Source organism: Pristiophorus japonicus, chromosome 2 (assembly GCF_044704955.1).
Source record: "Pristiophorus japonicus isolate sPriJap1 chromosome 2, sPriJap1.hap1, whole genome shotgun sequence".
Lineage (NCBI taxonomy): Eukaryota > Metazoa > Chordata > Chondrichthyes > Pristiophoridae > Pristiophorus > Pristiophorus japonicus.
The window spans coordinates 269929719-269946527 of record NC_091978.1 but is presented as its reverse complement, the minus strand read 5'-3'; the positions used below and the strand labels follow the sequence as shown (position 1 = coordinate 269946527).

The 16809-nt window shown below is 45.6% G+C and overlaps 1 protein-coding gene across 1 annotated transcript in view; it reads right to left on the bottom strand.

Moving 5' to 3' along the window:
• Positions 1-12366: 12366 nt before the first annotated feature.
• tmem192 (transmembrane protein 192) overlaps positions 12367-16809 on the bottom strand; it is a 57937-nt gene continuing 53494 nt past the window's right edge. Inside the window, exons 5-6 of the mRNA XM_070864360.1 lie at positions 15247-15355; positions 12367-13159 (exon numbers count right to left, since the gene is read on the bottom strand). Of these exons, the coding sequence (XP_070720461.1) occupies positions 13036-13159; positions 15247-15355 (233 nt within the window). The 3' untranslated portion in view covers positions 12367-13035. The remainder of the gene's footprint in view (positions 13160-15246; positions 15356-16809) is intronic.

Below are 16809 nucleotides of genomic sequence, written 5' to 3'. Positions count from 1 at the left end.
TTGAAATAAGACCAGGTGAGTAAACGGCCAGTTTTTAAAAACTGTCCACTCACCAGATTTCTAGCAGGCGGGTAGTGTTAAAATCAACCCTCATGATTAGGAGCCCATGGTTAGAATCAGGCAGTACAGAAGGCGGCCATTCAGCCCATTGTGCCTGTGCCGGCACTTTGAAAGAAAACATCCAAATAGTCCTACTCCCCTGCTCTTTCCCCACAACTCTGCAATTTTTCCCACTTTATGTATCTATCCAATTTTCAAGATGGTTAGTGTTATGCTCGTAATAAAGTAATGCAACTGAGTATTGTAGATAGTGACTAAGTGTGACCTTAGCTCCTTTATTTAAACTCCAGAGTGCTAGTACAACATGGGAGGCCTACTTATTTATAGTGCTCCCAAGGGATGCTGGGATCCCTTGGGACACCAACAAGTAGGCCCTCTGGTGGCGGTATGATACAGGCTGCCTAGGGTTACATACATAACATCACTCCCTCCCAAAGTCAATAGTACACTTATTTACAGGGTGAGACGATCTGGGGCTTTTCGCTCCCTTGTCGATCGTCTCGTTACAAATACAGGTTTGGTTGAGTTGGTTGATTCTTCGCTGGGCTACTGGGCAGCTGGCCTTGCCGGGCTGCTGGGGACGGTGAGTTCAGCTTCGTGGTCAACCGTGATGTCGATTGCCACTTATGTGTGTGTTGGAGAGTCGAAGTTGGTGGTGTCCTCTTTGGGTTGCTCGTGGCTGTTTGTGAATCGCAGTTTGGTTTGGTCCAAATGCTTTCTGCAAGTTAGTCCATTGGCAAGTTTGACCTGAAACATCCTACTCCCTTCTTTGGCTATGACAGTGCCAGCAAGTCATTTGGGACCATGTCCATAGGTGAATACAAATACAGGGTCATTGACTTCAATATCGCATGACAAGTTTGCGCGATCATGGTACATGCTTTGTTGATGCCGCCTGCCCTCGACGTGATCCTGGAGATCGGGATGAACAAGAGAGAGCCTTGTTTTGAATGCCCTTTTCATGAGCAGCTCGGCTGGGGAAACCCCGGTGAGCATGTGGGGTCTGGTGCGGTAGCTGAGCAGGACTCGGGACAAGCGGCTCTGCAGGAAGCCTTCCGACTCAAGTTTCAAGCTTTGCTTGATGGTTTGGACTGCCCGTTCTGCCTGGCCGTTGGATGTGGGCTTGAATGGGGCAGATGTGACATGCTTGATCCCATTGCGGGTCATGAATTCCTTGAATTCAGCACTGGTGAAGCACGGCCCATTGTCGCTGACAAGGACATTAGGCAGGCCGTGCGTGGCAAACATGGCTCATAGGCTTTCGATGGTGGCAATTGATGTGCTGACAGACATTATTACACATTCAATCCATTTTGAATAAGTATCCACAACAACTAAAAACATTTTGCCTAGAAATGGGCTCGCAAAGTCAACGTGGATCCTTGACCAAGGTTTGGAGGTCCATGACCACAAACTTAGCGGTACCTCTTTGGGGGCATTGCTCAATTGAGAGCAAGTGTTGCATTGGTGCATGCATGAATCTAAGTCTGAGTTGATACCGGGCCACCACACATGGGATCTGGCTATAGCTTTCATCATTACTATGCCTGGGTGGGTACTGTATAGGTCACATATGAATGCTTCCCTGCCTTTCTTAGGCAAAACCACGTGATTACCCCACAAAAGACAGTCCACCTGTATGGACATTTCGTCTTTGCACCGCTGGAACGGCTTGATCTCTTCATGCATCTCCACTGGGATGCTGGACCAGCTCCCATGGAGGACACAGTTTTTTTTTACCAGAGACAGTAAAGGATCCTGGTTGGTCCAGGTCCTGATCTGGCGGGCCATAACGGGTGACTTTTCGTTTTCGAATGCATCCATCACCAAGAGCAAGTCTGCAGGCTGTGTCATTTCCACCCCGGTGGTGGACAATGGTAGCTGACTGAGAGCAACAGCGCAGTTCTCTGTGCCTGATCTGCGGTGGATTATATAGTTATATGCAGACAGCGTAATCGCCCATCTTTGGATGCGGGCAGAGGCATTGGTGTTAATCCCTTTGCTCCCTGAGAATAGCGATATGAGTGGCTTATGGTCAGTTTCTAGTTCAAACTTGAGACCAAACGATACTGGTGCATTTTTTTCACCCCGTAAACGCATGCTAGAGTTTCTTTTTCAATCAGCCCTTTCGGCCTTGGACACCATCTGGATGCATAAGCGACCGGTTGCAATGTTCCCGATTCGTTAGCTTGTTGTAATACACACCCGACCCTGTATGAAAACGCATCGCAAGCTAGCACTAATCGTTTGCATGGATTATACAGAACAAGCAGTTTGTTGGAACAACAGTTTTCTGGCTTTCTCAAAAGCAGCCTCTTGTGATTTCCCCCATACCCAGTTGTCTCTCTTGCGTAGCAGCACATGAAGGGGTTCTAGCAGGGTGCTTAACCCGGGTAGGAAATTACCGAAATAGTTGAGGAGTCCCAGGAATGACCGCAGCTCCGTCACGTTCTGTGGTCTCGGCGCGTTCTTGATGGCCTCCGTCTTGGCGTCGGTGGGTCTGATGCCGTCTGCTGCGATTCTTCTCCCTAAGAACTCGACCTCTGATGCTAGGAAAACACACTTTGAATGTTTCAATCTGAGTGCCACGCGATCTAGCCGACTTAGAACTCTTCCGGGTTCTGCAAGTGTTCGATGGTGTCCCGACCTGTGAACAGTATGTCGTCCTGGAAAACCACGGTGCGCGGAACTGACTTTAGCAGGCTCTCCATGTTCCTTTGGAAAATTGCCGCGGCCGATCGAATCCCAAACGGACATCTATTGTAGATGAACAGACCTTTGTGCGTGTTGATGCAGGTGAGGCCTTTCGAAGATTCCTCCAGATCTTGCGTCATGTAGGCCGAGGTCAGGCCCAACTTGGTGAACGTCTTTCCTCCAGCCAGGGTCGCAAATAGGTCATCTGCCTTGGGTAGCGGGTACTGGTCCTGTAGCGAAAAACAGTTAATCATTTCTGTATAGTCCCCACAAATTCTGACCGTGCCGTCGCCTTTGAGAATCGGAACAATCGGACTGGACCACTTGTTGAACTCTACCGGCGCGATGATGCCTTCTTGCTGCAGCCTGTCCAGCTCAATTTCCACTTTCTCTCGCATCATATGTAGCACCGCCCGTGCCTTGTGATGGATGGGTCGAATACCGGGAACCAAGTGAACCACTTTCGCCCCCGAGAAACTTCCAATGCCTGGCTCAAACAACGACGGGAACTTGCTCAGAACCTGGGCACATGAGGCGTCGTCGACGAACGAGAGCACTCAGATGTCGTCCCAGTTCCAGCGGATTTTTCCCAGCCAGCTTCTGCAAAACAGTGTGGGGCCATCTTCTGGTACAATCCATAGTGGGAGTTCGTGCACTGCTCCATCATAGGACACTTTCACTTCTGCGCTGCCAATAACAGGAATCAGCTCTTTGGTGTAAGTTCTTAGCTTGGTATGAATGGGGCTAAACTTGGGCCTATGTGCCTTGTTGCACCACAGCCTGTCGAAGGCCTTTTTGCTCACGATAGACTGACTTACACCCGTGTCCAGTTCCATGGATACTGAAATTCCGTTCAGTTCAACTTTTAACATGATCGGTGGACAGTACGTGGTGAAGTTGTGTACCCCGTACACTTCTGCCTTCTCGGTTCGAGTTGCTAGTTCAGTCTGATCCACCACAGATCGATCTTCCTCTGCAACATGGTGGTTTGCAGGGTTTGCGGCTCGTCTGCACATTCGCTGGAGGTGTCCCATTGTTCCACAGCCTTTGCATACATAGTGTTTGAAGCGGCATTGATGGACTCGATGATCACCTCCGCAGCGCCAACAAGGTGTTAACAGCCTCGCATTAACGATTGATGGCAGACTCTGGGTCATGTGAGGTCGTGCAGCAGCCGGCGTGTACGTTCTGCCATATGCATTCCTGCCTGAAAATGACGTTACTTTGTGTACAGTACTAACGAAACCTCTTTATGCTGCGAAATTTGTTTGGTGTTATTACTGGTGGACATAAATGCCTGGGCTATCGTTATGGCTTTGCTCAAATTCGGTGTTTCAACAGTCAATAGTTTGCGAAGGATAACCTCATGGCCAATGCCAAGCACAAAAAAGTCTCTTAGCATTTGCTCCAGGAATCCATTGAATTCGCAATGTCCTGCAAGGCGCCTCAGTTCGGTGACATAGCTCGCCACTTCCTGGCCTTATAGACCATTGACACGTGTAGAATCGATACCTTGCTATCAAAACACTTTTCCTTGGATTTAGATGCTCCCAGACCAGCCTACACAGTTCTTCATAGGATTTGGTTGTTGGTTTCACTGGAGCTAGAAGATTCTTCATGAGGCCATAGGTTGTTGCCCCGCAGACGGTAAGGAGGATCGCCCTTCATTTGGCAGTGTTCTCGTCCCCTTCCAGCTCGTTGGCCACGAAGTATTGGTCGAGTCTCTCCACGAAGTCCTCCCACGGCCCCTTGAGAATTTCTCCAGGATACCAACATTTCTCTGCATTTTCGCGTGGTTGTTCGTTACCTTGTCGGCAATTATTATGCACGTAATAAAGTAATGCCACTGAGTACTGTAGACAGTGAGTAAGTGTGACCTTAGCTCCTTTATTTAAACTCCAGAGTGCTAGTACAGCATGGGAGGCCTGTTTATATACACTGCTTCCAAGGGATGCTGGGATCCCTTGGGACTCCAACGGGTAGGCCCTCTGGTGGCGGTATGATACAGGTTGCCTAGGGTTACATACATAACAGTTAGTGTAGAGGTTGTCGTGAATGGTTCAGAAAATCTGCTGCCAAGTTGCTTAAATCAGAGCAATAAGAGATTAATGTTATTTGTTTTTCATTATATTTAGGATTGGAGGGCAATTTCTTGGAATGTATATTGTCATTGTGTCAGCATATGGCTGGCTTGGTTTAATCTTTCACTAGACAAAGATACAGGATGGAGTGAGTTCTTCAGGAAATCTTCGGGTTTCCTTGGTAGACATCTTCGTACAAGAAAGGTATTGGTATCATTGAGCAGATAGTAAGTTATTGCAATTTTTTTTTAAATGGCCAGACGGAGTCATTAACAAAAGAATAAAACTTCCACATGGCAAGTTGATTCAAACTTTCATGTTGTAGCAAGATACAAAATACATTTTTCAAATCTTTTTACTCATATCATGGTAGACTAGAGGGGGCGTTGGGGGGGTGGGGAGGATGAACATTGCAGAATTAGGACTTTTCAATATGGCACAGATCAAGATGTACGTGTACAGAACAAAGCTTCAAAGTGGATAGGATAAAAATGAATCCTATTTTTTCACGTGGAGGTTGAATGAATGTCTGTTGCAGATGGGATTGGTGAGTCGTGGTGCTACCGAGCCAGTGTTAGTGTTGGACTTTAGACTAATAAAGTTAAACACCAAACTGAAGATAAGGAGAAACTTCTTCACTCAGAGCGTTGTTAACCTGTGGAATTCACTACCGCTGAGAGTTGTTGATGCCAGTTCGTTGGATATATTCAAGAGGGAGTTAGATATGGCCCTTACAGCTAAAGGGATCAAGGGGTATGGAGAGAAAGCAAGAAAGGGGTACTGAGGTGAATGATCAGCCATGATCTTATTGAATGGTGGTTCAGGCTCGAAGGGCCGAATGGCCTACTCCTACATCTATTTTCTATGTTTCTAAGAACATAAGAAATAGGAACAGGAGTAGGCCACTTGGCTCCTTGAGCCTGTTCCGCCATTTAATAAGGTCATGACTGATCGGATCATGGACTCAGCTCCACTTCCCTGCTCGCTCCCCATAACACTTTATTCCCTTATCGCTCAAAAATCTGTCCATCTCCGTCTTAAATATATTCCACTACCCAGCCTCCACAGCTCTCTGGGGCAGAGAATTGCATAGATTACAACCCTCAGAGAAGAAATTCCTCCTCATCTCAGTTTTAAATGGGCAGCCCCTTATTCTGAGACTATACCCCCTAGTTTTAATTTCCCCTATGAGTGGAAATATCCTCTCTGCAGCTACCTTGTTGAGTCCCCTCATTATCTTATATGTTTCGATAAGATCACCTCTCATTTTTCTGAATTCCAATCTGTATAAACCCAACCTACCTTCATAAGTCAATTCCCTCATCTCCAGATTCAACCTAGTGAACCTTCTCTGAACAGCCTCCAATGCAAGTATGTCCTTCCTTAAATACAGAGACCAAAACTGCACGCAGTACTCACCAACAGACCCTGTACAGTTGTAGCAGGACTTCTCTGCTTTTATACTTTATCCCTCTTGCAATAAAGGCCAACATTCCATTTGCCTTCCTGATTACTTGCTGCACCTGCATACTAACTTTTTGTGTTTCATGCACAAGGATCCCCAGGTTCCTCAGTACTGCAGCACTTGGCAATTTTTCATTTAAATGACAACTCGCTTTTCTATTTTTTCTGCCAAAGTGGATAACCTCATATTTTCCCACATTATACTCAATCTGCCATATTTTTGCCCACTCACTTAGCCTGTCTATATCCCTTTGCAGATTTCTTATGTCCTCCTCTCAATTTGCTCACCCACCCATCTTTGTATCATCAGCAAATTTGGCTACATTACACTCGGTCCCTTCATCCAAGTCATTAATATAGATTGTAAATAGTTGAGGCCCCAGCACCGATCCCTGTGGCACCCCACTAGTTACTGCTTGTCAACCGGAAAATGACCCATTTATCCCAACTCTCTGTTTCTTGTTAGTTAGCCAATCCTTTCGCTATGCTAATATATTACCCCTAACCCCGTGAACTTTTATCTTGTGCAGTAACCTTTTATGTAGCACCTTATCGAATGCCTTCTGGAAATCCAAATACACTACATCTGCTAGTTCCCCCTTATCCACCCAGCTTGTTACATCCTCAAAGAACTCCAGCAAATTTGTCAAACATGATTTCCTTTTCATAAAACCATGCTGATTCTGCTTGATTGAATCATGCTTTTCCAAATATCCCACTACTGCTTCCTTAATAATGGACTCCAGCATTTTCCCAATGACAGATGTTAGGCTAACTGTCTATTGTTTCCTGCTTTCTGTCTGCCTCCTTTTTTAAATAGGGGCATTACATTTGCAGTTTTCCAATCCGCTGGGACCTCCCCAAAATCCAGGGAATTTTGGTAGATTACAACCAATGCATCCACTTCTTTTAAGATCCTAGGATGCAAGCCATCAGTTCCGGGGGACTTGTCCGCCTTTAGTCCCATTATTTTATCGAATACTACTTCTTTAGCGATAGTGATTGTATTAAGTTCCTCCCTCCCTATAGCCCCTTGATTATCCACTATTGGGAAGTTTCTAGTGTCTTTTACTGTGAAGACTGATACAAATTATTTGTTCAAAGTCTCTGCCATTTCCCTGTTCCCCATTATTAATTCGCCAGTCTTATCTTCTACCGGACCAACATTTACTTTAGCCACTCTTTTCCTTTTTATGTTTACGTAGAACCTCTTACTATGTTTTTTTATATCGTTCTAGTTTGCTCTCATAATCTATCTTCCCTCTCCATTATTTTTTTTAGTCGTTCTTTGCTGGCTTTTAAAAGTTTCCCAATCCTCTGGCCTCCCACTAGTCTTGGCCATTTTGTATGCCCTTGTTTTCAATTTGATGACATCCCTCACTTCCTTAGTTAGCCATGGATGGTTATCCCTTCTCTTAGTCTTTCCTTCTCATTGGAATATATTTTGTGAGAGTTATGAAATATCTCCTGCTCATCAACTGTCCCACACTTCAATCTATTTTCCCAGTCCCCACTAGCCAACTCTGCCCTCATATCCCTGTAGTGTCCTTTATTTAAGCTTAGAACACTGGTTTGGGATCCAACTTTCTCACCCTCCAACTGAATTTGAAATTCAACCATATTATGGTCACTCATTCCAAGAGAATCTTTTATTAGGAAATAATTTATCAATCCTATCTCATTACACAGTACCAGATCCAAGATAGCCTGCTCTCTGATTGGTTCAAGGAAACTATCCTGGATACACTCTATGAACTCTTCCTCAAGGCTACCCTGGCCAATTTGCTTTGTCCAATCAATGTTCGAATGTTAAAATCGCCCATGATTATTGCCGTTCCTTTCTTACAAGTCTCCACTATTTCTTGATTGAAACTCCGTCCAACAGTGTAGCTACTGTTAGGGGACCTATAGACTATGCCTACTAGCGACTTTTCCCCCTTATTATTCCTTATCTCTACCCAAACTGAATCAACATCGTGATCTTCTGAACCAATATCATTTCTCACTAACGCACTGATCTCATCCTTTATTAACAGAGCTACCCCAACTACTTTTCCTTTCTGTCTGTCCTTCCGAATTGTCAAATACCCCATAATATTTAGTTCTTAGCCTTGGTCACCTTCCAACCACTTCTCTGTAATGGCTATCAGATCACTGTATATATTTGTATGTATTTGTGCCAACACCTCATCTATTTTGTTACAAATGCTGCGTGCATTCAGATAGAGAGCTTTTAAATTTGTTTTACCTCCATTTTTTCTTGCTTTGACCCCACTTTCTGTTACACTTTTATGTTTATACATTCTGTCCCTTCCTGTCACGCTCTGGTTTTCATTTCCTCCAGTGCTACCCTGCTCTATTGCCTTCTCCTTATTCTTTGACTTTTTAAATTTCTGCTCACCTGAACCCTTCCCCCCACTAATTAGTTTAAAGCCCTCTCGACCGCCCTAATTATTTGATTCGCCAGGATCCTCGTCCCAGCACGGTCTAAGTGGAGCCCGTCCCAACACAACAGCTCCCTCTTACTCCAGTACTGGTGCCAGTGTCCTGCGAACCAAAACCCATTTCTCCCACACCAGTCTTTGAGCCACGTGTTTAATTCTCTGGTCACGCTTACTGCATCTCTGAGATCTCCTATGCTCTCCTCCTTCCAGATATGAGAGATGAGGTCATGAATTCATGCCAATAGCGCCTCTTCGCCATACTTCAATGCCTCAGCGGGGATTCCATCCGCTTCCGTTGCCTTGTACTTCTTGAACGGACAGATGGCCTTTTCTACCCCGTGCAGGGCTGGGGTTTTGCTGAGATGGCGGCGGGCAGCATGCTGCGGGATGGAGTCGAGGACACTCGAGTCAAAGGCAGAGTCTCAGTTAAGGAGATCAAGGGTTCAAGTCCGACTGCAGCAACTACAGAGGAATCTCCCTGTTGTAGGCCACTGGGAAGGTCATCGCTAGAATCCCCCTCAACCGTCTTCTCCCTGTGGCTGAAGGGCTCCTCCCAGAGTCACAGGGCAGATTCCGTCCACTATGGGGCACAACGGACATGATCTTTACAGCGCGACAACTGCAAGAGAAATGCAGGGTACAATGCCAACTCTTGTACATGGCCTTCTTTGACCTTACAATGACCTTCAACACAGTTAACAGTGAGGGACTATGAAGCATCCTCCTCCATTTCTGTTGCCCCCAAAAGTTTGTCGCCATCCTCCGCCTGCTCCACGACGACATGCAAGCCGTGATCCTGACCAACGGATCCACCACAGACCCAATCCACATCTGGACTGGGGTCAAGCAGGGCTGCGTCATCACGCCAACCCTCTTCTCGATTTTCCTCGCTGCAATGCTCCACCTCACACTCAACAAGCTCCCTGTTGGAATGGAACTAAACTACAGAACCAGTGGGAACCTGTTCAACCTTTATTGTCTTCAGGCCAGATCCAAGACTGTCCCAAGCTCTGTAGTCGAACTACAGTACGTGGCTAACGCTTGCATCTGCGCACATTGAGACTGAACTCCAAGTCATAGTCAACATCTTCATTAAGAGGTACGAAAGCATGAGCCTTACACTAAACATCCGTAAGATAAAAGGTCCTCCACCAACCTGACCTCGCCACACAGCATTGCCCCCCAGTCATCAAGATCCACGGCGTGCCCCTGGAAAACGTGGACCACTTTCCATACCTTGGGACCCTATTATCAGCAAGGGCAGACATCGACGATGAGGTTCAACATTGCCTCTAGTGCGCCAGCACAGCCTTTGGGCACCTGAGGAAGAGAATTTTCGAAGATCAGGCCCAAAAATCTGGCACCAAGCTCATGGTCTACAGGGCTGCAATGATACCTGCCCTCTTGTACGGCTCAGAGACTTGGACCATATACAGCAGACACCTAATCATTGGAGAAATACCACCAATGATGTCTCCGCAAGATCCTGCAAATCCCCTGGGAGGACAGACGCACCAACATTAGTGTCCTCGATCGGGTCAACATCCCCAGCATCGAAGCACTGACCAGCTCCGTTGGGCAGGCCACACTGTTCGCATGCCTGACACAAGACTCCCAAAGCAAGTGCATTACTCGGAACTCCTACACGGCAAGCGAGCCCAGGGCAGAGGGAACGTTTCAAGGACACCCTCAAAGCCTCCTTGGTAAAATGCAACATCCCCGCTGTTGTATATGCATACTATGGATGTACTCACTGTATGGTTGCACAAGATGGAGACTTGTTTACCTGTGTACCATCAATAAAGTTTACACTGTGTATATACAGCTGGCACCACTAGAGAGTGCAACTGGTGGAGACCGAGGATTTCCTGCCCTGGTGGCAGGGCCCAGTATAAAAGGCTGCACACCATGCTTGTGCCTCACTCTGGAGTTTGCAATAAAGGATCAAGGTCACTACAGTTTGAGTACAACACATTGCTTCGTGGAGTAATTCGTAAGTACATTACAGACATAATCACCGACACCTGGGAATCCCTAGCGAAAGGCGACCCAAGTGGAGGAAGAGCATCCGGGAGGTGCGCTGAGCACCTCGAGTCTCGTCGCCGAGAGCATGCAGAAAGCAAGCGCAGACAGCGGAAGGCGCGTGCGGCAAACCAGACTCCCCATCCTCCCTTTCCTTCAACGACTGTCTGTCCCAGCTGTGACACCTAAGAACTCTGAGTGGAAGCAAGTCTTCCCTCGATTCCGAGGGACTACCTATGATGATGATTAACTCTCTGATCTTACTTACCTTATCAAAATTTGCTTGTGGCTCAGATAGTAATGCAGAGATTGTTACCTTTGTGGTTCTGCTTTTTAATTTGGCCCCTAGCTGCTCATAATCCCTCAGCAGAACATCTTTGTTTGTCCTAACTATGTCGTTGGTACCCACATGGACCACGACAACTGGATCTTCCCCCTCCCACTCCAAGTTCTGCTCCAGCCCAGAGATGTCCTTAACACTGCACCGGGTAGACAACACAGCCTTTGGTACTCACGCTCCCAGCTGCAGAGAACACTATCTATCCCCCTCATGAGACTGTCCCCTACCACAACAACATTTCTTTTACTCCCCCCATTTGAATGACCCCCTGTACCATGGTGCTGTGGTCAGTTTACTCATCCTCCCTGCAGTCCCTGATGTCGTTTACACAGGGAGCAAGAGCCTTGAACCTGTTGGACAAGAGCAAGGGCTGAGGCTCCTCCATTACTACATCCAGAGTTCCCATACCTACCTCACTTGTAGTCACACCCTCCTGTCCCTGACCACAGATCGAATTTAAATTAATTAATCTAATTGGAGTGACTAGCTTCTGGATCATGGTGTCCAGGTAACTCTCCACTTCCCTGATGTGTCGTAGTGTCTGCAGCTCGGAGCCGAAGTTCCTCGAGCTGCAGATGTGTCCACTAAGCTCTCACATGCAACAGCAGAAACACACCACGTGCCCTGCCATCACTAAGGTATTCAATTAGTTAAGATTTGAAGTTTTAGTTTATAATCCCAGCTCTTAATTTAAACCAATGCCCATGAGTGAAAAACTGACCAACTGACCAACCCAGCAGCTAATGGAATATCAATGACCTATTTTGATTTAAAAAAAACATTGATTTTAATCTTTCCCGAATAAACCACTCTGTTCAACTCCACTCCCTTTAAGACCTCTCTGTGCAGATCACACTGCTCTGAAAAACTGTTGACTTTTATAGCCTTAGGAACTAAACCAAATTTACAAGTGTTGACTCAGCACACCTTTTGTCTGTGATTAACACCTATTCAAGACAAACAATTTCAGCTGACCGACAATTAACTAGGAAGAGTTAAACATTTTTACCAAATGGTATGATGTTACCAAGTAGTAATTGGATTGAAAAAATTTAAGTGCGTCATGTATGTATGCTCGAGGTTACTAGCCACCAGGTGGCGCGACTGTCGGAGGTCATTGGGCTGTACACACATGTGCAGCCCAGGTATAAAAGGCAAGCCACCTTGTAATGTAATCACTTTGGGCCCTAATAAAGCAGAGCCAGGTTTATACCGGTGTTAGTTTACAGTATTCAGTCTATCGAGTTATTACATACGTAAGTGAGTTTTATGAAAAATTTATTGTATAACAACTATTAACTTACATTTCCAAAGCAGCTTATACAAGTCATATAATTCACATCTTATAGGACAGCCACTTCTACCTGGGTGCCCAGTAGAAGTTTATCTATCCATCTCTGAATTGAAGTGGCTAGCATGTAAATCTAAATTCAACCTGGGATATAGCATTGCACCCAAAAGCAACTTAGAACATTCTACACATCTTCATAGCTTAAACAAGATTTTCTTCTCAGCAATGCCAAACAAGTGAATATCAAGATTACAAAAGAAAGAAAAAAAAACCTCTTCACTTATACAGACAGATGCAATTGTCCTAGATTACAATTCACAATTGAAAGTGTTTTGGCACAGGTCAACCAAAGTAATTTTGCTGCATGATGATTTGTACAACACTGCGTCAAAATGTAAAAACAAGCCTTAAGTGTTTGCACCAAATGTTGTCTCCTAATGCAATCCCATAGATAATACAAAAATTACATTCTTCTTCAGATAATCTTCACCCAGCTACTATTTTAACCAAGTTACACTCCACCATCATATTTCTTTCAAATGAATACACCAGTTCGAACATTACTGATCTACAGCACAAGCTGTGCCTTTCTGTATTCTTTGGTCTGTCACGGTCTTTACTGTCTCTTCTGTCAGAACCTCAGCCTCGGACTTGCTGGGATATTAAAGTTAGCAGTCTTTTACTTAACTGCACATTGTGCATTTTTAAGTAATCAATGAGGTCTGCTTGCTTCTCTACAAGGTTTTCCAAGTTTGATCCATCCCTTTAGAAAAAAAAGACAGCATTACAAATCTGTTGAGCAATGTGGCCTTATTTGCACAACATAAAAGAAAGAATGGTTGCATTTACATGGCATATTTCATAACAGGACATCGCAAAGCATTTTACAGCCAATGAAGTACTTTTGACGTGTTGTCCCTGTTGGAATGTAGGGAAATGCAGCAACCAATTTGTGCACAGCAAGTCCCACAAACAGCATTGGGAGAAATGACCAGATAATCTATTTTAGTGATGTTAGTTGAGGGATAAATATTAGCCAGGACCCCAGAACTCTCCTGCTGCTCTTCAAAATAGTGACACGGGGTCTTTTACGTCCACTCAAGACGGGCCTCATTTAACATCTCATCTGAAAGATGGCACCTCTGACAGTACAGCACTTTATTGAAATGTCAGTCTAGATTATGTGCTCAAGTCTCTAGAATGGGGCTTGAATCCATCAGCTTCTGTCTCACAGGCGAGTGTGTTACCACTGAAACATTACAGTAACTCATTTTCTTTTCTCTGATAGTTCAGCAAGTTTATCCACAGGTAGCTGAGACAGGGAGACCAGGAAGATCCCTGGTTCAATTCGCATTTAAAGAGGAGTTAGCTGATAGAGATGATAGCCGACAGTGGTAGAGATGCTAAAATTGGCTTCAGCTTTTCCTAATTAGAGAGGGGAATAAAAAAAAAATACTTGAGGGCTAGAAATTGTCCTTCGCCCCGATTGGGGGTGGTAACTTTCCGGGGCCGGGACTTTCTGCGCCTGGCCCGGAGTTCCCGCTCCCAACACGGAATTGGGTTGTATGCCCCTCAAGGAAGTGAAGCGTTGTCTCCGGTGCTCTGCTTCCTTTGAGGGGCGCTCTCGGGGTGGTAGCACGGCGCTGAGTCAAGTGGTGCACGGAATAGGCCAGTGAATAGTCCGCGTAATGCTGACGCGCTACAACGCCCCTCCCCTTCCATTAAAGGGGAGGGCTGCTGCACACTCTGCAGGCTGCCACTGGGCAATCGACCGGGTCAGTAGCCTAGCACCCAAAATAGAGTGCCGGGCTGCATAATGGCGGCCCGGTTGATGCAAAGGCCGCCATTGTCGGGCCCGCCCAAGAGTTGTCCGACAAATAAAGATGGCGGCCCGGGGCGCTAAAGGCCTCCCCAGCGAAGCTGGCACAGACATCCACCCGCACCAGCCTCGAAGCCTGTGGGATAATTTCTCCCGTGGGGCATTAAGGGGTCGGTGCGCACAGCGATGACATCATCGCTGGTTGCGTGCTGGCCTGGGGCACGCGGCTACCGGGACAACGCTCCCAAACTTCCAAGCAATTGCCCAGGAGACGGTAGCGCCACCCACCCCACGGCAAAAATGCCATTGCGCCCAGTTAGCGCGCCCCCCCCCCCCCCCCCAGAGGCGCTAGCAGGGCTATAAAAATGGGCAATTTTGCACCCCATGTTCCTGCTTTGGAGTACTACTGAATGAGGTACTGGTGGGTGAGCTACATCCATGAAACTGCATCCCAGTCAAGCAAAGAAAATTGGCAGAGAGCACAGCATCACTGTGGAGTCATACAGTGTCAATTTACCCATTGCCTACCAACTAGATTGCCAATGGCAAATCATTCCTCCAACTACATTCATTTAAAAAGAGCATTCACGTAACAAAACATTCCAAAGTACTATACAGGGGAATCGGAGTAAGGAGTGCAATGGAGCAACAATGATGATGTGTAAAGCTAGAGTGTAATAAATGCTTCTCCCCCACCAGTTGCCATAATGACAGGTGTGGAACTTTTACACAGTAATACAAAAAGAAAGGGGTTAAATTAAAAATAATCAATAAGAGTTCTGCACCAGAGAACCTCTTTGCAAGGGATATAGCAAGTTGTCTACCTCTTCTTTCTGTGCCCAAAATCCCAGGAGAGTTCAACAAAACACTTTCAACAAGTGGAAGATGAGCTGAAGTGATAACCAAAGTACTCAAGGTAGTAACTAATTGGTCAGGAGAGTAAAACATTTTGCTACTTTTGTTACGAGGCAACTAAAGGGTGAAAGTCCGACTAAATCACTATAGGGTACTGAAAATGATGAGACAATCACCTGAATCCAGTCTCAGACATGATGTTAGTGAGATTAGGATATCTATGTCTTTTCTCTTCTTCTTGGATGTCAGGGCATGGTTTCATCCGATTGAACTTCATAATCTTTGCTGTGAAATAAAATAGGCAAGTTAGAGGCAGAATAAAACTGACGTGCAAGATCAAATGCAACCTTTTTTGATTTAAAAACTGCAACTCTTTGGAAAAAAAAAAAGAGAATCTAGATGGCTTCATAGATGAGGGAAATGCCAATACTCATTAATTTGACTTGCTATTGTAGCCGTTTTTATGACAAATAAGTTATGGCAGTTTTTTTAAGCACGCTAAAAGGATCAGGTGCTCACTAAAACTTGGCCAGCTTTCTTTTTAAAGACTTGCCTCCTCCTTGCCTCACTTGACAGCCTGTGTTTAAATGGACCCTGAGCATGTGTTTCACTCTACGTTCATTCCCAGTGGCCATGGGGTGGATATACCTGACCGTCAACCACTCCCACACCACTCCTTTCATGTATGCATGACTTCAGTTCCCTTTGATCTCAAGCATGAATGCCCACTGGAAACATCTGAAATAAGGTCATCAATCACCTATCCCAGATAGTTGAGCAACAGTTTCAGTGGCTGCTCAACAATATACTAATCCTCTCGTTGTCCCAGCTGCTCTAGCGCATGGCTGCAAGATGGGATTTGTGAACTCACTAACTTAGAAGCAATACTTCAATGTACCTCATATTCAAATCTTTTCTGTGGAAAAATGGTAGATAACCCACAAATACAACATAGGGTTACAACAAAACAGAATCCACAAGCAACAAATTATCATGGAGGCACTCAACCAAGGTAAGAAGAGAAATAACAAAACATCTTTCTAATAAAAGGCAAAAATCAAAACCTGACCCAAAAAGGAACTACCATTTCAGCTGTTTTGATGACCGTAGCTGTTATTTTGGGCACAGAAAGAGTTAGACAACTTACTGCTAGACCTACCCATTTTTTCTCCTGATGTAGACATCAGCCTATGCTAGTTAGTTACTTTGGTAGAGGTAGCCTCTTGTACCTCACTCATGTGGCCATTCTTCATGTGCGAGTTAGTCAAGTGTAAGCATCATCATCATCGGCAGTCCCTCAAAACGAGGATGACTTGCTTCCACGCCAAAAAAAGGATGAATTCACAGGTGTTTCAATGAAGGACCTAATATTCAAGGTCCTGAACTACATCCTGAAGGTTGGAAGATGCCGGTGCATGGATTTTTTTTTAACGTGGGGTGGCCGTTGCACACTAGCCACCACACGGGCTTGACAGAGCTAGGTCTTGGTCCAGTGGCAAGGGTTAACCAAGACGACTGGAGACCTGCTCTGCTGCATACATAATCGCAGTGTAGGCTGGCCCATGCTGCCCCTGGGTAAGCAGGATACACAACTGTGTAATCCTGTTCCAAGTCCACATGTAGAATTAGAACATGGAAATAGATTATTTGTCCCAACCAGTTTGTATTTGTGTTGATCCTCCATGAGCAACAATCTTAATCCCATGTACCAGACCTGTTCCCATATCTGTTTATTCCCC